Genomic DNA, 25,597 nt, shown 5'->3' with positions numbered 1-25,597 from the left:
TTACAGGCCAAATTTCATTTCATGTATAGATATGCTCTTGAAGTAACAACAACAACAACAAACATATAAACTCACTCACCTTGGAATGAAAATTCCACTCAAAGTTAGAAGGATGTGAAGAATGGCAAGCTGGTCCAATCTCCTGATCTAGAATAGAAAATCCTAATCTTTTTTTTATCTTAATATAACAACTATAAGGTATGACTAGTAGAACCCACATTAATAACCATCCTATAACTGATGCTTAAGATCTCATGGTGAAAATCTATAAGATCACTAGGATAGAAAGGAAACAAGTTTTGGTAATGTTCACAAGACAAATTTCTAGAGGAAAAGAATGAGATTTATAAAAATTATTAAACACAGTTATCAGCAGCAGCTGTATTATATAATACATATTACACCTAAAATTCATTAAAATAAAATCTGGTTTTGTACTATTTTTCTATTCAGCCTGCTGTGTGGCAGTGTTGAATCATGGTGAACTGAAAACCTTACCATCCCAATAAACTAGATTTCGTAAATTTGTTTATTCAGCCTCTGTAGAGTGGCAGCAGTGTTGGATCAATGGTTCACAATCACATCACCCATCCCCACTTCACCTGCTTGACATTGCTTGAGCCTTGAGGTGGTGCTCTGTTTGAATTCCAGAATTCCCACTGAAATGGTCCATAAATAATTGCATTGCACTCCATATTCCTGGAAACAACAAAACCACCTTCAAGGGTTATCCAAATTCCTACGTTTCTGTTGTCCAATTAGAAAAACACCACAAACAACAAAGGTAAAAAACTCATTGAGAGAGAGAGGCAGTCTGTTGTCCAATAAAATCTAAACTGGATCAATCGATTCTCTGTCATGAAACATAATTAAATTGAATCCTATTCTCTACCAAGTACAAGAATAACAAGAGGGAATTTTGCCCCAACCTAACGCCTACTAACCATGACTTGAAAGCATTTCATAGACAATAACACCATTGGTAGATAATGATTGATTCATGGGGAGAACCCAAGTGCGGTATCAAGTAAATATTTCAAAAACTCAGTTTAAGCTTTTACTAGTTGTCATGCCAATTATGCTTCAGATCAGTCAAAGAACAATCGAAGCTCAAACTCCACCATCTTACTGTACTGTAACAACAGAAAAATTACAGTTGTAACTTTTCACTTCAGCCAAGACCTAACCCAGTGGGAATTGGGAAAAGGTTCACATTGGAAATCTCCAATCGCATAAGCTACACCACTGAACTTAAGATTGATTCTCCTTTCGAAATATGGTTATGAAGTATGAACAATCTGCTCTGCCCGGAAATTACAATATTTCCTGACTGTTTGTTATTGGACTCAAATTTTGATTTTTGAGTCTTTAAATTATTAGTTTTAACGCCAATATTGAAACCGGCCAGTATTATATGCTTCCAGCTTCCTCCATTGAATAATTACAAGTCCTTAGTTAGATTTCCTCTAGTATTCTTCCTCAAACAAAACATATCGGTAAGAACATGGGATCAGTTCCCATGGTGGTAATGTAATAAGGCCATAGAAATGCAAATACAACTATACAATTACATGTCAATCAGATCCTTATCTATTTCAGGAAAAGAGCTTAGTTTATTTGTTGTACAGTGGTACCTTCCTTACAATATTGGTGCATCCATAATGAAATTCTTTTTTATATATGTGCCATGGACGACCAGTGAGGGAGACAGCTCCCGGCCAAAACTGATTAATGAAATTAATATTGTGTTCAAAGACTAACTAAGAAGATGGATCAACCAACATATTGCCAGTGGAGATATGCTGCAGAACTACTTCACCTCGCGCTACTATGTCTCGAACGTAGTGATACCGTATGTCAATGTGCTTGGTTCTACCATGGAACTTGGGGTCTTTTGCAAATGCAAGTGCTGCCGTGCTGTCACAGTGTATAAGCACAACGTCGTCTGAGTGAGCAGAAACACTAAGTCTCTGCAAGAACCTCTTGAGCCAAACGGCCTCCTGTACTACTACCGAACATGCGACGTACTCCTACTCTATCGTGGACAGGACGATGCAGGTTTGTTTCTTGTGTATTGAGACCATTCTCACCACAGGGGAGAACGTCTCATCATAGTCTATACCCTCCTTTTGGGTATATCACTTCGCCACAAGACGTGCCTTATACTTGTCAATTGATCCATCTACCTTTCGCTTGACCTTGATGACCCACTTGTTCCTGATGGCCTTGTGCCTAGGTGGAAGATCAACTAATTCCCAGACTTGGTTCTTACTCATAGAACTCAACGCATATTCCATAGCAGTTTGTCACATTTCTTTAGCTGGAGAAGAAAGCGCCTCACTCACTGAAGCTAGCTCATCCTCATCCCTCGGGGCACAGACAAGGGCAGCGTCCCCTTCAATCTTAAAATAACGTTGAGGAACGTGTCTATGTGCGCTCTTACGCGTAGAGAGTTCTTGACCCGTGGATTGTGCGCTTTCATTAGGTAGCGCACTCCCACTGGGCTGATGATCACTCTCACCCTCTCTGGCGATCTCTTGATGAGTGTTTAATTATTCACCTTCGCCAAGAGTAGGTGAGACGCTTTCATCGGTCTCTATCTTAAAAAGTTTAAGGTCTCTGCCAGTGTCACTGATGCTAGGGAAATCAGTCTTAAGAAAATTCACATCCCAGGACTCACTCTCTGTTATTCCTCCATCTTGATGTTCACCATACACTACATAGCCTTTCGAGATATCGAAATATCTTATAAATGTATAGCTCTAAGGCCAAGTTTTCCAAATTTATGGGAGGTACTATGAACATATCCTGCACATCCCCATGGTCGCATATGCCCCAAAGTGGGCTTTGCGCCTTTCCACAATTCATGGGGAGTGGAGGAAACTGACTGTGATGGCACGTGGTTATGGACGTAGGCAGCGGTAAAAATAGCATCCCCCCAAAAAGATATTGGGAGGTTGGCCTGCGCGACTGCGCCATCATCAATCTAACCATATCTAAAAGCGTCCTATTCCTCTGCTTTGCTACACTATTTTGTTGTGGAGTATGGGAAATAGTCAATTGTCTAGTGATTCCTTTTTCCTCACACATCTCTTTAAATTGATCGGACAAATATTCGCGTCCTCGATCAATGAGCAGAGCTTTTAACCTCTTGCCTTGCTGATTCTCAACCTCTGCTACAAAGCGTTTGAAGCAATCTAGCGCTTCATAGCGGTGAGTAATCAGACACACATAATCATATCGTGAATAATCATTGATAAAGGTGAGAAAATAGGAAGCACCAAGATGTGCCTTCACGTTCATTGATCCGCAGATGTCCGAATGGACAAGCTCTAAGGTCTGGGTTGTCCGTTTAGCCTTTTCAAAAGGCTTTCAGTGGGCCTTATCCGCTAAACAGGCCTCACATGTCGATAGGTTGACTTTAGCGAGTGAGCCAAGAAGGCCTTCTCGAGCTAGCTGTCCCATCCTATCTCGACCTATGTCTCCTAGTCTAGCATGCCAAGTAATTGAATCAAGACTAGTATTAGAATCAACTACAAAAGATGAAGAGAAAACAATAGGAATTATCAAATCTAATTTAATAAAATCATTCTCAAGCCTACAATGTCCAAAACTATTACCATTTGGTAGTATCTAAAAAAATCACTATAAAAAATAAAAGAATATCCTAAAATCAATAACGCAGTAACTGAAAGTAGATTATGCTGGATTTCTGGTGTGTATAGCACATCATGAAGTAGCAAGATGCACCCAGTGCGCAAGGTGAGCTGGTAGGTACCAATTCCTCGAACTGTTTCACTAGTGCCATTCCCCATGTATATACTTTAGGTGCCATCCGAAATCTTTCTATAATCTACGAATCCTCATCGATCTCGCGCTATGTGCCTTGTTGTACCTGTATCCACAATCCAATCAGATTGAATTTGGACAACCAAAACATGTGTACATACAGAAGTACAAGGAGAGAGAGAGAGACAGAAATGGTACTTGCTTCGCTTCAGTGCAGTCACGAGCGAAGTGCCCCATCTTCTGATAGTTATAGCAGTTGACCTTGGTGATATCTTTCTTTCAACCTCGCTTACCACATTGGCGCTTGGTGGTCTTACACCTAGCTGGCACAGTTTTCTGAGCTTGATCCTGATTCATAGTGTTTCTCTGTCTCTTGCGCTTAGACCCATTCTTACGCTACCCCGCTTGGGAGACAAGGGCATGTGATTGGGTCACCTCTAGGCGCTCCGCCTCTAGTTTCACATGAGCGGCAATGTCATTAAATATCTTGACAGTATCGTTATGTGTCAGAACTATCTTCATCTTCCCCAGGAATCAAGCAACGTCCTGATGACGGCCTATACTTGCTGCTCATCGGTAAGATGTACCCCAATACCATCAAATTTTTAGATCATGTCTTTCATGACCCTGAGGTGTTTAACCATAGTGTGCTTGGGGTCCTTACGGTACATCTCAAACTTCAAGGTCATAGACCTAAGTCTGATCGTGGATGTACCGCCATAGTTGAGCCTTACCTGATCCCACATGGACCATAAAAAATAGAAACTTTCCCTGAGCCTTTTGAACTCCCTTCACCTGTAGCCATGTTGACGCTAATCACTCAGATGCCAATTAGACTGTAACTGAGTCCAAGCTCTGATACCAATTGTTGTTCAATGGCTGTCACTGAAAGGAGGGGTGAATTAGTGATAGTCATCGAATAATAGATGCTCCTCTGAATGAAGACGCAATGAGCGAAGGTGGTCCACTGAACGACAATGAGATGAACAAATTAGATGATCTTATCTATTTTGGAGCGTTCGTTTATTACATAAGAACTCTAATACTCTCAGTTCTGTTTTTATGTTTATTGTATATTTGACTCTGATTCAGATTTAATTCTTGTCATTCACAAGACAAATAATTACGAACCCCGGAGTTATTACTCTATAAGTATATTTATTTTATATGTTGTTTCCCTGTTCATGTGTCTAACTTTTTTTTCTTTTTTTTTTAAAGCGTTCGATTTTAGCTGCACGAGACATGTGGGGTATTATGCTAAAGGAAGATTGTTTTCATAAGTTTTATTGGCCTCATTACTTGTAAGTGGAGTGGTTAGTTCTGCATACCCATTTACAACTAACTGTCATACATCATACCCAAGGGACCCTACATATATCTGTATTCTTTTCTTCCAGAAGACATATTCAGTACCATAAAAAATAGAAACTTTCCCTGAGTCTTTTGAACTCTCTTCACCTGTAGCCTTATTGACCCTGAGCACTCAGATGACGATGAGACAGTGACTGAGTCCAAGCTCTGATACCAATTGTTGTTCGATGGCTGTCACTGAGAGGGGGATGAATCAGTGATAGCCATCGAACAATAGATGCTTTTCTGAACGAAGATGCTCCTCTGAACGAAGATGCAATGAGGGAAGGTGGTCCACTGAACGACAATGAGATGAACGAATTGGATGATCCTATATGTTTTGGAGCATTCGTTTATTACATGTAAACTCTAATACCCTCAGTTCTGTTTTTATTTTTATTGTATATTTGACTCTGATTCAGATTTAATTATTGTCATTCACAGGATAAATAACTACGAACCCGAGGGTTATTACTCTGTAAGTATGTTTATTTCATGTGTTGTTACTCTGTTCATGAGTCTGATTTTTTTTTTTTTTTTTACAGCGTTTGGTTTTAACTGCACGAGACTGGTGGGGTATTATGCTAAAGAAAGATTATTTTCATAAGCTTTCTTGGCCTCATTATCTATAAGTGGAGTGGTTGGTTCTGTATACCCATTTACTACTGACTGTCATACATCATACCTTAGGGACCCTTCATATATTTGCATTATTTTCTTTCAGAAGACATATTCAGTACCATAAAAAACAGGAACTTTTCCTGAGTCTTTTGAACTCCCTTCACCTGTAGCCATGTTGACCCTAATCACTCAGATGCCGATAGTCCAAGTTCTGATACCAATTGTTATTCGATGATTGTCATTGAGAGGGGGATGAATCACTGATAGCCATCGAACAATAGATGCTCATCTGAATGAAGATGATGCTCCTTTGAACGAAGATGCTTCTCTAATCGAAGATGCAATGAGCGAAGGTGGTCCACTGAACAACAATGAGATGAACGAATTGGATGATCCTATCTGTTTTGGAGCATTTGTTTATTACATGTAAACTCTAATACTCTCAGTTCTATTTTTATGTTTATTGTATATTTGACTCTGATTCAGATTTAATTATTGTCATTCATAAGACAAATAACTATGAACCCGATGGTTATTACTTTGTAAGTATATTTATTTCATGTGTTGTTTCTCTGTTCATGTATCTGATTTTTTTTTTTTACAGCGTTCGAGTTTAGCTGCACGAGATTGGTGGGGGTATTATGATAAAGGAAGATTGTTTTCATTAACTTTCTTAGCCTAATTATCTGTAAGTGGAGTGGTTGGTTTTGTATACCCATTTACTATTGACTGCCATACATCATACCCAAGGGACCTTACATATATTTGCATTCTTTTATTCAAGAAGACATATTCAGTACCATAAAAAACAGGAACTTTTCTTGAGTCTTTTGAACTCCCTTCATCTATAGCTATGTTGACCCTTATCATTTAGATGCCGATGAGACTGTGACTGAGTTCAAGCTCTGATACCAATTGTTGTTCGATAGCTATCACTGAGAGGGGGTGAATCAGTGATAGCCATTGAACAATAGATGCTCCTCTAAAGGAAGATGCTCCTCTGAAAGAAGATGATGCTCCTCTGAACAAAGATGCAATGAACGAAGGTGGTCCACTGAACGACATGATGGTGAAATGAGGGTTATCCCAACTCTGAACGAAAAAGATAGTCTGAACGATGAAGATGCTCTGAACGAAGAAGATGCTCTGAACGATCCAATGAGCGAAAGTGATCATAGTGAAATGAAAGAAATAGATGATCCCATCTCTTTCGCAGCATTTATGTATTCCATCTAAACTTGAATACCTCTTGAGCTTGTTTTTATTGTTTTTGTAACTTTGATTCTGATTCACATTTATTATTTTCATTCACAGGTTAGAATACTATGGAAGCCATGTAAGTATGTTGTTTATTTCATTTGTTGTTTCTCTTTTCTCTGTTCATGTATCTTGACATTTTTTTTTTTTGGGCAGCGTCCAGCTTCAATTGCAGCAGAAGAGTGGTGGGGTGTTATGGCAAAGGCGGACAGAGACATATGCAAAGAAGGACTTCAACCATGGTTTGATGATTTCAAAGAAGGTTACAAAGAAGCTGAATACAACGCTAGACAAGCAGCCAACCATCAGACTAGTAGGTAGAAACACAGATTCTTTTTTTTTTTTGATGTTCCATATGTGAAGAATTGAACCTGCAATGTACTTTATGATAAGTGAACACTAACCATTGCATCACAGAACATTTTGTTGCTTAATTCTTTCCTTTTTTTTCTTGGTTCGGTTTTAAAAACTGTTTTTGCGATGCACTTGCGACATCCATCCCAAGTCCAAAAGTGTACCATGCTGTTTGATGCATATGGAAAATTATTTAGACCAATTAGACAACCACTTTATCCCATTAATCTCCATGCTAAAATCAACTGGATTAAATGCCTTTGATATAATCATATCTAATGCATTCTTTTTCGGGGACCAGGAGATGGGAAAACTACAGTGAACTCTGAACTGTTCATCTGTTTATGATGATACGGTTTGATCAATCTTTTGGGTTTTTGGTCTTCGATTGGGAAATCAATTGGGGGAAACATGAGAGATATTTACAATAGTTTTGGCCTGTTGTCCAATTATATATTTCAACTGGAAATCTCTTGTGCAGAATATTAAGAGCTATTAGAGTTGGACCCCATTTTGATTTTTTTTGCCCCATCAGTTGTTTCTTATGCTGACCGTATTCCTTGCAATTTAATTACTCAAATTATATTTCTTGTATTTTTTGTTTTTTTTTTGGGTCAAGTTGTTAATGAATGTAGTCAGTAGCAACTATGACCATAAATAGGATGACTTTTAGCACTCCCAGTCTTTCTTTGTTGATCGACAATAGCCGATCAAGAAATGTGATACCTTGCCCCTCAAACCTCAGCTGAGGTTATGAGAATCCCCAGTCCTCCAAATTCAACCAGAATTGCTTGGAATCGACCAAGTTGGCATACAGGAAATTGGTCAAGTTGGATCATCCTGGATACGAGGTTTAAATATTGCTTTTGATCCACTTCAAAATTACTGGCTGTATTTATGAAGTTTCTCGCTTTTAAGGTCACACAAGTAAGGGTGTAAACCAGTTCAATTTTGGGTATTCGGTTTGGTTTTGGTTCGGTTCCATGCATTGTGGGTGTGACCCGAAATCGAACCGATACCCGACTCGGTTCTGGTACTTACAACCGAATCCGAACCCCCCGGTTCGGTTTGGTCTCGGTTCTAATTCGATTTCACAAACCGGTTATAATTCGGGTCTAATTCGATTTTTAATGCAATATAATTCGATTCTTGAATACGGTTCCATTTCTTTATAGGAGAAAATGGTGGTTACACGTTTGAATTTGAAAGAATTGTACGACTTGAAGTAAAAAAGTAAGGCTAAAATCTAAAACTAAAATAAAAACAATAAATAGGAAATGAAATATGAATAGGCATTCCGTTAGAGAATTAGAGTTATAGTGTTAAACAATTACCAAAAAAACAAAGACGATAAATATGGTTTTTGATTTGGGTGTATACGGTTTTAGTTACTTTAATTACTTAATTTCTTTATTAAATATCATGTACCCAATTAAAAGATATAGGGTTTGGAAATTAAATGGGTATTCGGTTTGGTTTTGGTTTAAATCGACGGGTTTGGGCATGAAACCGAAACGAATCGAATTAATGTATCCTATATTTAAACCAAAACCGAACCGACTTACTTCGGTTCGACTCGATTTCGAATTCGGTTTGATTTTGACACCCTTAAACACACAAGTAAATATAATGAGGACACCATGAACTTGGTCATTTGGCAAACTTATTGAATTCTCTGATGTACTTTGCTTTAGTATTTTTTACTTTTGTGCACTTGTAACCATGTTTAATGATTTTTTTCATTTTGCATATTTTCTTGTAGTTGATTGACAACAAAGAGATTTTTGAAAGGATTGTCTCATGAACTCCTCTTCGGCGCCCTGGAGAGCCAAAGGAGGTATCTTCCCTAGTGGCATTTCTTTGCCTACCCGCTTCCTCATACATTACTGGCCAGGTTATCTCTGTTGATGGTGGAATGACGGTTAATGGTTTCTACCCAACTCATGATTAGAGACTACAATCAGCAATTTCCCTCCCTCCACCGTGCAAATCGTTTAATCTTTTATCTTTTCCTGCACTGTTATCCTTGTCCATGGAATGAAAACTGAACTACAAATACACTGCTATTTCTGTTGCAAAGTAATACTGTCATTTTCTAAAAAAAGTAGGTTGTTGGGAGATGTAACATGTTTCAACCCCAAATACTAGAATGCAGAACTTGTTTGCTTTTTGAAACTTGTACAAACTGGCAGGGCATGAGAACTTGTTAGTCCATCACATCATCATTCTCCTTGTGCATGTCCATTGGTATCTGTTTCTTTGATCTTTCCCCTAACAATACAATTCACATTTTTTGAGGCGAGGCACAAGAAGTTTCTCATTTTCCTAGTGCATCCAACATTATCTGTATATTCAAAGCGTTATAACAGATCTTCTACAGTTTTGATATCACGGCTCATCCCTGCAGTGTACAATCAGAATTTAAGGGAAACAACATTTATTGAAGGATTGCAACCTGTGCTACTAGGTGTACATCCAACATTTATCTATTGTCTATTTCCAGTAGTTAGTCTCAAAGGTTTGAATAATTTGATTTATATGCAAGTCTGAGACCCCCTATCTGAAGTAGTCATCTAAGTTTAAATTGGTATTTTACAGCGTAAAATTATAACATCAAACTATGCCTCTATATAAATGCATTATTTTTTGGATTGTTAAGAGAATGAAAATACAATTTTTTTTATTTTTTTTTATTTTTTGGGGCTGGAGAATAGGGAGTGGTTAAGGGAATTTTTATCCTCTCTTGTTACAGCACCATGCTGTAACACATCGTGCGGTGCTGTACAGGCCATGTAGTACAGTGGGTCCCACATTGGTACATATGACTTGTGCAACTGCCGCACGATGCATTACAGCACCGTGCTGTAACAGCAGACGATACCGATTCGTGGATAAGGTATCAGCCAGAAGATTCGAATTCAAGAGGTCCTGATGAGCATGGGCATGAAGCACACCATGACTCACCAACTGCAATAGTCTGCTGTTTGGGTAGTTAAGAGAGAGTGAAAATACAATTAGAGCAGTGATGAAATCGTCAATAACTTATGCTTCATAACTCACATGTACCAATCTTGTTGGAAGCTATTCCAGCACGTGTTATTTTGGGTAGCACTCAAACTAAATGGACATGTCCACTAGCAATGTTGGCTCTTTCGAGCGAGGGGTGTTCTTATTTCATGAGAGAGAAGAAGATGTACATGAAAGTAAGCGGATAGGGAGCCAAGAAAGCAAAACGTAAGGCCTACTCGACTGAAAGGAGATCAATATATGCCTGGACTTAAATTGCTACCCATCAATATAATTCTTTGAGAACTAGTTGGAAATCAAAATTTATGTCACAAACTTGGACCATTGACCAGAAAGGAGGGAGAGCTTCTCAGCTTCATACAGTAAATTTAAGATGGGAAGTTAAATATGATCGATTGAACCACAATTAAAGGATATGGATTTTTTTGATTGAACATTCTAAACCAGAAGTTACAAAAACGTCTTTGGTTTCACGCCATTGTCAAACAAGAAAATTACAGTGACCTCTACTAAACTATACTTCTTAGAGAAAATATAGTTCTGAATAATTAAAAACAAAAATAAAAAAACTATTCTGCTACTGTTAATAAGAATTCAAGGCAACAGAAGCTGAAATCAGTTTACAGGGCAAATTTCATTTCATGTATTGTTATGCTCTTGAAGCAACAACAACAAACATATAAACTCACTCACCTTGGAATGAAAATTCCGCTCGAAGTTAGAAGGATGTGAAGAATGGCAAGCTGGTCCAATCTCCTGATCTAGAATAGAAAATCCTAATCTTTTTTATCTTAAATATAACAACCATAAGATATGACTAGAACTAGAACCCACATTAATAACCATCCTGTAACTGATGCTTAAGATCTCGTGTGAAAATCTATAAGATCACTAGGATAGAAAGGAAACAAGTTTTTGTAATGTTTACAAAACAAATTTCTAGAGGAAAAGAATGAGATTTATTAAAATTATTAAACACAGTTATCAGCAGCAGCTGTATTATATAATACATATTCCACCTAAAATTCATTAAAATAAAATCAGGTTTTGTACTATTTTTCTATTCAGCCTGCTGTGTGGCAGTGTTGGATCATGGTGAACTGAAAACCTTACCATCCCAATAAACTAGATTTCGTAAATTTGTTTATTCAGCCTCTGTAGAGTGGCAGCAGTGTTGGATCAATGGTTCACGTCATCCATCCCCACTTCACCTGCTTGACATTGCTTGAGCCTTAAGGTGGTGCTCTGTTTGAATTCCAGAATTCCCACTGAAATGGTCCATAAATAATTGCACTCCATATTCCTGGAAACAACAAAAGCTTCAAGGGTGGCATTATATCTAAATTACTACGTTGTGGCATTTAATTAGAAAAACACCGCAAACAACAAAGGCAAAAAACTCAGAGAGAGAGAGAGAGAGAGGCACTCTGTTGTCCAATAAAATCTAAAATGGATCAATCGATTCTCTGTCATGAAACACAATTAAATTGATTCCTATTCCCTAACAAAGTACAAGAATAACAAGAGGGAATTTTGCCCCAACCCAATGCCTACTAACCATGAGTCCATGACTTGAGCATTTCATAGACAATAACACCACTGGTAGATAAATGATTGATTCATGGGGAGAACCCAAGTGTGGTATCAAGTAAAAATTGCAAAAACTCAGTTTAAGCTTTTACTAGTTGTCATGCCAATTTTGCATCAGAGTCAAAGAACAATCGAAGCTCAAACTCCACCATCTTACTCTAACAACAGAAAAATTACAGTTGCAACTCTTTGGCCACCTAACCCAGTGGGAAAAAGGTTCACCCTTTTAATTGGGATGGGAGCACTTCACCAACTCCACCATGTCATCAAAGAAATTTTTACCATAAGGTCTAAACGAATTGTACATCATTAAAAAAGGAGGGAAAAAAAAAATAACGAAAAAGCTTCCATGGGTCCAAGAACAAACATGATATATGTACCAAAACAGAAAGAACACCCAAACATTATCCTGCTCACTAGACTAGTTGAATCAGGAGTTTCTTTAAGCAGCTGTCGAGTTCTACCATACCCACTAGACATTACATATCAATCAGATCCTCCTTATCTATTTCACAAAAAGTAGGAATAGGGAAACTAATTGGAGAGTTCGTATTTTGGGAACTTCCAATTGATGATCCTGCAATTCGGGTAGCAGTAAAATTTGGTTCGTATTGGGGGATTTTTTTTATTTTTATTTTTTATAATGGATTTGAATGATATGTAGGAAGTTGAGAATGAGTAGGAATGAATGAGGAAAGCTTGCCTAAAAAAGTAAAGTAGCAAAGGAAACCTAATTGGAGAGTTCGTATTTTGGGAACTTATGATCCTGCAATTCGGGTAGCAGTAAAATTTGGTTCGTATTGAGGGGGTTTTTTTTTTTTTTTTTTTTTGGTAATGGATTTTTTGAATGATATATAGGAAGTTTAGAATGGTAGGAATGAATGAGGAAAGCTTGCCTAAAAAGTAAAGTAGGAAAGGAAACCTGATTGGAGAGTTCGTATTTTGAAGAACTTCCTTTTCTAATTTGATGATAATTCGGATTTTTTTTCCATTAAATTAAATAAACCTTTCAAGTGGAGTCCTCCCGTTCACAGCAGTTCAGAATTTGAGACTTAGGAAGGACAGGAAACGAGTGGCAAGAGGAGCAGATCCATGGCCGCCCTGATCTCCCCAATGCCTGGCGGCTGCGACGAGGAGGATGCCGATACTCCCCATCTCCTTCGATGACCTCCCCGACGGGTGCCTGGGCTACATCTTTAAGTGCCTGCGGTCCCTCGAAGACCGCAAAAGCTGCTCTCTGGTCTGCCGCCGTTGGCTCCGTGTTGAGGGTCAGAACCGACATGGCATCTACCTCAAGCCCGATGCCTCTTTCCTCGCCTCCGTCGTCAACGCCATCCCCTCTCTCTTTGCTCGCTTCGATGCAATCACCAGACTCGCCATCGCATCTGATTACAGATCGGTCTTCAGCTCTTCTCCTCATCTCTTTCCATTGCAGTAACCTCATTTTCCTCAACCTCCGTTTATGCCGTAAGTTGACCGATGTAGGCATCGCCGCGGCTTTCGCCGACAACTTCAAGTGTTTGAAGAAGTTCCATAGTGAATTCTGCAAAATTGGTACCAAGGCCATAAAGGCTGTCCTCCATCACTGTTCCTCCCTCGAAGAGCTCTACATCTCGGGTCTTGGCAGAGGTTATAGTAGTAACGATGATGTTGATGATTCCCCTACTGTCATCGTCGGCGAACCAGCTAAGAAAAATCTCAGGACCTTAAAGATTTATTTGGGCAACCCTTGGGATTGGAATAAGCTATTGAAAGAAACCATTGTGGAAGGAGGAATCACTGGACTGGTTAAGGTCCAACTGAATTACTTTGGGGTTAGCACCGTCGCCCTCGCGCTGCTATCTCTAATTGTTGGAATCAGCTGGAGATATTGCACATTGTTGACCACACTCCCAAATTCACGACTGCGGGGTAAGCTCCTAAGGGAACTCCAAATCAATTTATTGAACAATAATAAGAATGAGATTATGAGAACAAGGTGACGAAGGAGTTGGTGCCATTGCCAAACGGTGCCCTAAACTTGAAAAGTTGGTTCTCGTTGGTGACAATTGTACTTGGTTGAGTTTGGGCCTACTCTTTTTTGCTAATTGCCAAAGGAATCTCGAGCACTTAGTACTGCGTAAAAGTGACACGTTTGGTGACGACGTGATTTCATGCATTGCTACTAATTGCATCGCATTGAAGCATCTCTTTATGGAGGAGTGCCCTGTCACTAATCATGGGATGGAACTGCTTTCCCGTGGCTGCCCTAATCTCATCCGCTTGAAGCTTATGAATTGCCGGCCAGTAACTTTAATTCCTGATGTTTACAACAAGGTTTCTCGTCGTTTCATTAATCATTGGAATATCATTTTGGTTTTGACCCCAAAAAAAAAAGAAAATATATGATTTGATTTAGATTGGAAAATAATATTAATTTATTTATGAATTGTATTTAATTTTTTTTATTTTTTTATTTTTTTGATGAAAAAGAAACAATATATATATATATATATCAATAGATTAGTAAATTTACAAAGTTGATCTTAATAGATATTACATCAAATTTTTTTTTTTGGGGAAAGGGGTGGGGTGGGAGGTGTGGCCGTGTGGGGCGCGGGTGACTGCTTGAAAAGCAAGATAATATAACATAGCTAGGAAGGAGATTTTCATCATCAAAACATTTAAAAATAGTTCTGGTACACTTAGTAGTAAGATGCACTAAATCTAGGCATAAGGGTATTAAGTTCTAGGGGAACTTTGTATTTTCAAATGGATTCATGGTTAAGGTCCTTAAGGATATGAGATATAATAGGAGAATCAGAGATTGCAAATGAAATATAAGGGGTGGTAGAAGAGGTAGGAGGTGACTATTTAGATCATAGAGCCATTTGTTTACAGACTGCATCACATATTTAGGATCAACTGAGGCTAACCCATGGATTACTTTATTCCTTACAATCTATATAAAAAAACTGAGAAGAACCAAATAGAAGATTTGTTTGTCCAAAGTTGTGGAGAGGAAGATGAGTATGACATAGTTGTGCCAAACATGGGCTGGAGAGAATTCTGTTCTCAATCCAAGGGGGTCAGATGCGTAGATACACTTAGTCCAATCATAAGATAGAAATAGGTGTCACATGGACTCATCACAAGAACCACACAGAATACAAGTAGGATTGACTGCCACCCATTTTGCTAGAGCTACTTTGACGGGTAATCTTGCATGTAAAATATTTTAAACTTTGGATGAACATTAGAATTCCAGAAAAAGCGCCACCATTTAGATGGACTAGAGGTAGATTGAGAAATGGAAATGAACTTTGCAGCTTGTTGAGTGGAGAACAATCCAGATTTAGAGAGATTGCATCTTTTAAGATCTTCTGTATGTGGAATTTGAATTCTAAAAATTCTATTAATAATATTAGAGGGTAATTATTGAGAAAGCATATCTAAATTCCAATTATTGTTGGTAGTAACATCCCTAATCAAAAGAAATGTCAGGTCATTATTTAGGAAGGAATATAAGGATATCTTAAAAAAAGAAGGAATCCATGGGTCAAACCAACAGTTGGTGTTATTGCCTAAACCAATGGTTCTCCAAATAATTTTTTGAAGGGATGGTAAAAGGGAAGTAATACTATTCCAAGTCCATGACCCTTTTTTCCTTATAACTTTTGGGTAAAAATAAAATAATTAGAAAAGTATTTAGCTTTTCGGGTCGAAGACCAAGCCCTCCTGAAGAGATTGGGGAGCAAATTTTATGCCATCCAATCAAATGAATTTTTTCAGTTGACCCATAATCACCATTCCAAAAATGAAGGCATATAGAATCAAGAACATTCCATATTTTCTTACGAAATAAAAAGCCAGACATAAGATCAGAAGGGACAACAACAATAACTGATTGGATTAAAACTTTGCTACCTGCAAACAAGATTTCCAGGTACAGAGTTCAGTTTGTACCTTTTTCACCAAGTAATCTAGATCCTTGATTTTGGATCAAGAGTGACAAAGTTTTGTTCCAAGATAAGTTGAAGAAAGAGACATTTCAGGTATTTTAAGAAAGGAGTACAATCTCTTCTAAGAGAGATGTCCACACTTTTATTAAAGAAAATTTCACTATTTGATAAATTAATTTCCTGGCCTGTGATGTCAGAGAACAAATCAAAAACAGATTTAATAGTTAAGAAAACATCATTACAAGCTTTGCAAAAGACAAAAGTGTCATTTGCAAAAAGGAGATGAGAAATCTCCGGAGTTCCCTCGCAATCTTAATACCTCTAAAAGCCCCTTGGTCTCATTAGGCCGTCGAAAATCTGAAAAGGACCTCTATAGCAAGGAGAAAAAGGTAAGGGCTTAAGGGGGAAGCTTGTCTAAGTCCTCTTTCAGGTTTTTAAAAACGGAAGAAAGTGCCTTCAATTTTGAAAGAGAAAGAAGTTGTAGAAATAAGAGTATGGATTAAGGTTACTCAATGATTGTTGAAACTAAGATAATTAAAAATCGGCAATGATGGTGGAATGACAGTTAATGGTTTCTACCCAACTCATGATTAGAGACTACAATCAACAATTTCTCTCCCTCCGCCGTGCAAATCGTTTACTCTTTTGTCTTTTCTTGCATTGTTATCCTTGTGCATGGAATGAAAAATGAACTAAAAATATACTGTTATTTCTGTTTGAAAATAATAATGTTTCAACCCCAAATACACTGTTAGGGGCTAGAATGGTCAGTTGGTTTGGTTGTATATGCCTGGTTTAGAATCTGGAGTAGGGGTAGCAATGGATAAGGGTAGGTTACTTTGGGTAATGGTGTTAATCTTCCCTGCTCCCCCTCCTCCCTTCCCTCCTCCTTATTTTTTTATGTTCAGGGCCTCAGGCTATTGGCTTTTGTAATGTAATTAAAATGGTACATAAGAAAAGAGGCGTGGCAAACAACTGTTAGCTCGGTTGATCGGTGGCATGCCAATTGAGTGCATCGCCCCCATGAGGTCAAGGGATTGACTTCTCCTGGTTGCATATTTGGGCAAAAATGGCCCCTCTCTTGGTAGTTGTAGATTCTCCCCTCCTCCTTCCCCCGTAGTGGTAGATTCTCATGTAGTTGATAATTCAGTTGAAAACCATAGAAATTTATGATTTTTTTTTTTAAAAAAAATTTTCGATTCAGTAAATTAGAAATATTATTAAAAGAAGTAAGTTTTTTTTTTTTCTGTTAGGTGGTGCTTGACCGATACATCAAAAGCTTCAAAGCTGATGAAATGCGTAAAATCAAGCCCTTTGACTTATCTCATACTAGGCTAACCTAATCTAGCGTCTATACACTACAGTGGATCCCATTAGACACATAACAGTTTCATTGACATTTTTGGCCATTTTATCATTAAAAGAAGAAAAGAACAATGACCCAAAATGAAGACCAAACATGAATAACCACTGAAACAGAAAAGGTTGTGAGAACTGAGATCCCAATCGAACCCCAATTATTAAGACCATGACAAGAAGAGAGAATGAGAGAGCTTTGCTTCAATTGAAACTCTTGGGCATTTTTGTCGACGTTGTTGCGGGACTTAGATTGTGTATGCTTGGATGGGAATTTAAGGGAAATAAAATGATGTTAACACAAAGTTAAAATGAAATTTTTTGTAATCATTATCATTAATAATTGTATAATTATCTCCAAAACAATTTTATACAAGTTACTTAATTATGATTGCAAATTGTTTAAATCAATTTTCCTTGTTCTTACTTGCAACAACTAAGACTATTAAACAATGCAATTCTGATTTAAATGGTTGGATTCGATTAAGAGTGTAGTGGGTAGACCTCGAATTCAAACCGTTTATTAAGTGGTTCCAGTTTGTAAGAACCAACCATTTATTAAAACGGATTCGATTTCGCAGTTTAAACTGTTTGTCTCAATTTTATTATCGACTTGAGATCATAAGTACAAAAATGGTCCTTAAATTTTTCAACGATTCTTAAACGGTTTCAATCTTAGTTTTAAATGGTTTTGATTTTGCTAATTTCAACCATTATCATTATTTTTTAAATGGGAAAAAGAACACTACCCCTTTCCGTGGCCAGTGTGGCTCACCTCTGTCCCCATGGAACGTACCACTCTACCTCCATGAAAAAGTGAAAATTCCGTTCAAATCGATGCTTGTGTGTGCGTTCCCATTGGTCAGCACACACATGCCAGCTCAAGAGATCCAAACAGCGTTCTTTTGCCTTTTAAAATTTATTTAATTTTGCCAAATTTTGATCCGAAATAGTTTCTACCCCAATTCCTTGATTGAAGTACTCTGGGCCAACCAAATTCCTTGCCCAGGCCCAATCTTCACATCCACACGACCCATTGTAAATTTACAATAACTGGGGGGAGGAGAAAGGAATGCTACCCGGTCGCATGACTCTTGCGCCCATGGCTCCTGCACCAATGCTTCAGCCAATGAGAGTGTGTATGCAAGCATCAAATCAAGAAAGGCGCACCAGCCAATGAGAATGTGTATGTGGGCATCAAATCAAGAAGGGTGCAATCGTCATTTAGCAAGCTCCTGTGTCCCGGACAAAGAACATGTTTCTTCTTTGGTCTTTCTATTTTAACGAAAATAAAACTGTCTCGGGTGACATAACAAATCTTGAAATAACATACAATAGTGAGTATAGAATAGAATAGTTGCAGAGTAAAAATGGCGGAAGAAGCGAGTACAAGTATTCTGAAGGAAGTGACTTCTACTGTTACTGAAGGTAGAAGAAGAGTTATGGAAGATCGGTGGTCACTCAATGGAATGACTGCTCTTGTTACTGATGGAACTAGTACGATCGGGTTCGTATTCTTTCCTCAAATAAATATATCTCTTTCTCCTTCTTCATTCTTTCTCTTCTTTTACAGATAAAGAAAGAACCCAAAGTAAAGGAAAATTTCTACTGTTTTGGGGTTTTGATTGAAATGTAAGGGACATGTTTTGTGATATCTGTGTGTCGCAGGATTGCCATTGTGGAGGAATTAGCTCAACTAGGGGCGGTCGTGCATACTTGTTTTTGAAACGAGGTTGAACGCAACGAGTTCTTGGGTTTTTGGCAAAGAAAGGGTTTCCAAGTTACTGGGTCAGTCTACGATGCTTCGTCTCGTCGTTCTCAACTAGAGAAACTCATGGAGACTGTCTCCTCTGTTTTCCATGGCAATCTCAATATCCTTGTAAGTTTTGTTTTCTCTACGTTTTCTTTCTTCTTTGGGTACTTCGGCCGTTCAATTGGAAAGAGATTGTCCGCATAGCATTTGTCAATGCTTACAAATTAAGAAACATTCTCTCCAATTGCCTTATTTTTGGATATCTGCATAGCCTTGATTCAAATATGACTAATTCCTATGTAGATTTTAATTTTTTGGGTTTTGGGGGGGTGGTTCAGTGTTGATTGATGTTCTCCGCAATAGGCAAATAATTCCATCTTTAAGTTTTCAAGATTTTACGGTTGAGTGTTGGTTGATGTTCTCCGCAAAAAGCAAATAATTCCATCTTTAAGTTTTCAAGATTCTAACCTGTATGTGTTAAATTCTGTCTAAATGATCTCAACTCAACTCAAACCCAACTAAGTATTATCCCAACCAAATGGGTATAGGGTTATACAAGTGTTACATACAGTGATTATATGATTTGATTCATTCTAAAAGAAAGAAAAACATATAAAAAAAAAAGGGATATTTTGTGATTTATAAGGTTCTTGTTGTGAAGGCCTTTTTACCATGTAGCAGTGAAGATACTTTCCAACTATAAGAAACACATAAAGCCTATCTTTTTGTAGGTTGGATACTTATTTAAACATGATCCATGACTTTGATGATGTTTGTTCAAGCATGATGATGTTTCTGTTTCTCCTTCATTTTCACTTTTGAACAAGTAAAAGAACTTCATTACAATAGAGATAACCCAACCAAAAACTGCGATTGTAACAAAAAATGCGGCAAAGTCCCATAAAACTTTATGAGAAGGAACCATGCACCTGAAAAACCAGCTTGTGAGTTGACAATAGAGTTCTATTATATACTGAATGACCAGCAGAAAGGTCTCTTATGCTCCAGAAGAAAGAGTTCATTTTGGCATCGGTCCTATAGGCTGGTCTGGATAATTATGTGGCACCCTTAACTCACTTCACATTGAGCTACCATGAGGGTATGATGTTCCCTAACTTCTTATGCATTGTCAATTTAATCCCAAAACTTCATGAAACCTTTCAGCTTCCACCACTTGGGGAATAAAGTAGCTATTTATTTGTTTTTTAATTTCTTAAGAACCAGAATCCAAAATAAGCTTTTCTCTGGACTGCTGCCTGGTACCGAATGAATACTCATAAAGATCATCTAAGAACCAAAGGGATGGTTTTTATTAAAGGTTTGTAACCATATTCTCAAATCCCAATGTTTTAAAATTGGCCTGGAGACTGAACCATCTTGATCTGATTGTCAGTGATTCCACATTCCAACTGACCAGATAAAACAGTCATGACTATTTATGGACTCATATATCGGTGAATCAATTTGGCTTTATGTCAGGTAGATCCACGAAAAAAGCCATCTACTTATTGAGGAGGCTCATGGAAAGATATAGAGATAGCAAGAAGGATCTCCATATGGTCTTTATTGACCTGGAAAAAGCCTATGACCGAGTCCCTAGTTATATCAGGGATCAGCCTTATGCCCTTACCTATTTGAGCCTATCATGGAGGACCTAACCAAAGCGTTCAAGATGAGGTTCCGTGGTGTATGCTCTTTGGCGATGATATTACTTTTGTGAATGAGACAAAAGCAGGGATTAACGCTAAGTTGAGATCCATCTTAGTTTGTTGGTTTTTTTCCATATTGCATTCATGACTCATATATTATTACACACACCAGAGTCTCATAACTTGGTTAGTAAATCAGGGTTCAGAAGATCCATCTGTTATTTGTTGGTTCTACTGTCAGATCCAACTGTGACTAGGCCACACCTGAAACTCTTGAGTGACCACTGAGGTTTTTCTATTAGTATATGATTGTTGCATGTATTTGGACGTAAGTGTCAGGATCTAACATGTTTAGGAGTCTGGTACTCTGATTTGGCTAGCTGGGAAACATGTGGGGGGGAACCTGTCTAAAAATAATATTTTCTTTGAAATAATTGAGACTGCATGTTTCTGTTATTCTTTTACCTATTGAAACAGGCTTTTTTTAAGTATTTTATTTGTCCGGAAGTTCTGTTATAGTTTTGGGTTAAGGTGTATATATTTTGTGAGACTAAAATTTCAGTTTCTGTCAAGCAGCATATTTTCATATTTTTTGTTTTGAAGTTACGTTGATCTGGTTTACTGTTCAAATCATTGGGACTCTCTATCTCTTTAGACTCTTTCTTTTGATGAATAAAGGTGCCAATGCTTGTTTATCTTTCTCTACATAAACAATTCTGGTGCAAATATTTGGAAGCCAACTATCAAATACACTGCTCAAGAATATTCAGCACTGATGGCTTCCAACTTGGAATCTGCTTACCATCTATGCCAAGTTGCACATCCTCTTTTGAAATCATTAGGAATGGGAAGTATTGTATTCATCTCCTTCGTTTCTGGTGTCATGGCAGTTGGTATTGACAGTATTTTTGCAGCAAACATGGGTAATACACCTAAACCAATGCTAAATCTTATCATCCATGAGAAATTTGATAGTTGGAAAATTGTGAGATGATCTATTTGTTTTTTCCAGGAGCAATTCATCAACTTACGAAGAACTTGCCATGTGAATGGGCAAAAGACAATATTAGGAGCAACTCTGTTGCACCTTGGCATGTCAGACCATCACTTATGTATCATGTAATTAAAATTCTCTCATCCTGCTAATGTGCAAGTTTTATCTTATGATGTTTGAGACCATACTGTTAAAAGTGGCGGTCAAACTAGAGCCATATCGGTGTCAAATTCTTATCATTGAAAATCGAAATCAAACTGATTGGTTTTCATGAACCATCCGTTTTTCTGAGAACTCATTTCAGTTCGTTAGTTTCCATAGTTCAAAATGAACAATGAATAGCCTTATGGGAAGATTTGAACCTACAACCTACTCTATGGTAAGTGAACCCCTAACAATTGGGCCACAGAACATTCTGTTGCTTAATTTTTTCCCTTGTTTTCTTGGTTCCTTTCTTTATTTTTCCTCATTTTTTTCTCCCAATATTTTGAAAATTTTAAATTTGTCACCAATCTGTGGTATGACCTATCAAAGCAGGCCAAAACTGGGACTGGATCCATTTTTTGTTCAATGCCTGATACAGTATTAAAAACTATGTTTTTGTGCCGCGTTTGTGACATCCATCCCATGCCCAAAAGTTTCTGCCCCATGCTGTTTGATGTATATGCAAAGTTATTCAGACCAATCAATCAACCACTCTATCCCATTGATCTCTATGCCAAAATCAACTGGATTCAAGGTCTTTGATATAATCATATCTAATGCATTCCTTTTTGAGGACCAGAACATGGCAAAACTACAGAGAACTCAGTATTGTACATCTGGTTATGATGATATGATTTAGTCAATCTCTTGGGCTTTTTGGTCTTTGATTTGGAAATCAATTGTGGGATACAGGGGAGATATTTGAAGTTTTGGCCTATTGTCCAATTGTATATTTCAACATACAGTAGAAAAATAAATAATCTTTGCAGCTGTGGAAATATGAACTGGAGTAGATGATGCAAATTGTTAGATAGTGGAGGATCTTATTCTTGTACTCCAGTTGAAATTTATTTCATGGTGTCGCTTATATGTATGAAAACAAGTAAATGTAATGAGAACACCATGAACTTGATTATTTGGCCAACTTATTGAATTCTCTGATCTGTGGTCTTTGCTTTAAGTATTACAGTTTGCTTTTGTGCATTTGTAACGATGTGTAACTTGTTCTTAATGATGTTTACCATTTTGCATATTTTCTTGTAGTTGGTCACCATAAAGGTTGTTGAAAGTATAAATTCTCGAACTCCTCTTTGGCACCAGGGAGAGCTAAATGAGGTATCTTCCCTAGTGGCATTCCTTTGTCTACCTGCTGCCTCATACATCACTGGCAAGGTTATCTCTGTTGATGGTGGGATGACGGTTTATGGCTGCTACCCAACTCATGATTAGAGACTCCAATCAGCAATTTCCCTCTCTCAACTGTGCAAATCAATCTTTTTTTGCATTACCTGCATTGTTATCTCTGTCCATGGAATGTTCTGTTTCAAAATAATAATGTCATCTTATAAATAAGTTTGTTTTTGGCAAATGTAACATATTTCAATTCCAAATACTAGAATAGAGAACTTGTTGGCTTTTTGCAACTCGTACAAACTGGTACGGCAGGAGAACTTATTAGTCCATCACATCATCATTCTAAAACTCGGATTCTTCTCTATATTCAAAGCGTTAGTTATAGTGGATCATCTACAATTTTGATATCGCATCCTATCCCTACAGTCTACAATCATAATTCAGGGAAACAACATTTTTTTTTAGGACAGCAACCTGTGCTACTCGGTGTACATTATTATTATACTTCAACGTGATGGTTGACTTTTTTTCTATTTGAAATACCAACATTTGCCATTACTTTTCCCTGTTTCCCAGCCAATGTTAATCTAACAGGTGGCAAAATACGGAGTCAAAAGACTCATGGAAAGTATTCACTATTTTGCGTAAAGCAAGGTCATTAGAAACCAACAGTATAAACATTTGGATTGATTGCGAGAAGTTGGTGACATGAGTGACACAAAATCCTAATCAATGGCCATAGGAAGTATTCACTATTTTGCTGAACAATATTAACTCTTTAAATCGTTTAAGCAGACAAGTATTGTTAAAAATTATACAATATATAATGACCCAGCTCATAGGTTAGTTATACAAACTTGTTGGATTTTTAATTGTATTTAAAATTAAAGATTCAAAACACTTTTTTGATGGATGTGTTAGAGGGTTATGTCTTTCCTTATAGACACCTAAATAGCCAATGGGTGCCTATTGGAAGGCTTGTTTGAATGGCTAACAAACAAGCCTTATGGGAAAAGACACATGTTTTGGAGCATTTCTTTTGGAGACATCCCATAGTGGTGTCTCTTCTTCTCCTATATACAGAGAGGAGGTGTCTTGCTCATTCTCTAATAATTGTTTTTTTGAAAAACATAATTAGAAGCAATTTTATATTATGTTTGCTTTCCCACCGTGGTCGGTCAGTGTCGATGAGTTAGTGAATATAGCCTTTGGACGCCCTTTGTAATCACATTTGGAACTGCAACCTATGTGATTAGAGAGTTGTTTTATCTTGGGGGTATAGATGCATGGTCAACTCGGATTGTAGAATTGGGGCATCTAAAAACCTTAAGATTGTTAGAAACATAAAATATCATGGGCAGCAAGTATAAGACTAGAAATACAATAAACAAATAATAAATACAAAATTTATCTGGTTGGTATGACAGATAGTATCGCACCGCGTCAACAATACAAGTCCTCTTGTGTAACCTGAACAATAAATGGTAAACTCGAGTCAACTAGATCTAATAAAACCATATCTGGCATTTTGAACAGGCTATCTTCTTTCTAGCTAGCTTTACTTTTTTCTTCATTTTGGTAGCTATAAAAAAAATGGAACCCATATGCCAACCAATCAATGTGATCGGATGAATGGTAGGAAGCATTTGCTTCTAAGGCTTTTTACCACTTGATGTTGAATGAATAGATATGACGATCTAGTGAGGTTGAATTATAAATAATAAAAAAGATTATGTTGATAAATTGGAAATTAATTAAAGAGGTATATTCTCACATCGGTTATTTGGAACCTTGGATATAATTAGAGGTTCAATAAAAAAAACCTTGACACATTAAGTGAAGAGAGCTCCTCAATTATACAAAGGCACCACGGACTTGAAGAAATTAACCGATATGAAATTATAGCTTTATAATTCTCAACATTCCATCTCATGTGTAGCTTTGGCATATCTGATTCTACACGTTAGCTAAGGGGCTTTTGAATTTATTAACATTCTCTAGAATAGGATTCACCAATCATTGATTGTTCTAGAAAGAAAGAGACATGAATCTGATATTATTTTGGAGGAGTTCAACCCAAAACCATAAGGGATTAGGTGAAAAAAGCTCCTCAAATATATGAGAGTACCAAGGATATGAAAAACCAATGTAAGACTATAGCTCCCAATATCTCAACATATGTGTCTTAATATACCTTTGGGTCATGTCCAAGTAATGCCTAAAGATTTTAGGTTGAACCCCTAAATGATATTTTGTAAACCATCCCACTTTATTTATCAAATATATCATCATAAGTAAATGACATTACAATGTATTATAAATTAAATATGGGGAAATGGTTTCTCTGGGAGAGCATGCATGGCCCCTACGTCGAGACACGAAGGGAGCAAAATGATCATCTTGCCCTCCATGAAACGTTAAATTCTCGTCTTGTTGATGCTTTGGTATGCGTTTTCATTGGTCCCCACACACACATAAGGGCCACATTCCACTACAGAAAACTCTTCCCTATTAAATATTAATGTGCCAATATATATATTTTTTAGAAATCTTTTAACGTCATTAGGAACAAGAAGTA

General features: G+C 37.4%; 1 protein-coding gene and 1 pseudogene across 1 annotated transcript in view; both read left to right on the top strand.

The window, feature by feature from the left end:
• Nucleotides 1-9,588, top strand: part of LOC122650146 (tropinone reductase homolog At5g06060-like) — a 38,095-nt gene extending 28,507 nt beyond the window's left edge. Inside the window, exon 6 of the mRNA XM_043843464.1 lies at nucleotides 9,271-9,588. Coding sequence (XP_043699399.1) covers nucleotides 9,271-9,322 — 52 coding nt within the window. The 3' untranslated portion in view covers nucleotides 9,323-9,588. The remainder of the gene's footprint in view (nucleotides 1-9,270) is intronic.
• A 9,139-nt stretch (nucleotides 9,589-18,727) lies between these two features.
• Nucleotides 18,728-23,115, top strand: LOC122650147 (annotated as a pseudogene).
• The last annotated feature ends 2,482 nt before the right edge of the window (nucleotides 23,116-25,597 follow it).

The sequence above is a fragment of the Telopea speciosissima genome, chromosome 2, assembly GCF_018873765.1.
Source record: "Telopea speciosissima isolate NSW1024214 ecotype Mountain lineage chromosome 2, Tspe_v1, whole genome shotgun sequence".
NCBI lineage: Eukaryota > Viridiplantae > Streptophyta > Magnoliopsida > Proteales > Proteaceae > Telopea > Telopea speciosissima.
Note: the sequence above shows the minus strand (reverse complement) of the source record. Positions and strands in the feature narration are given on the sequence as shown.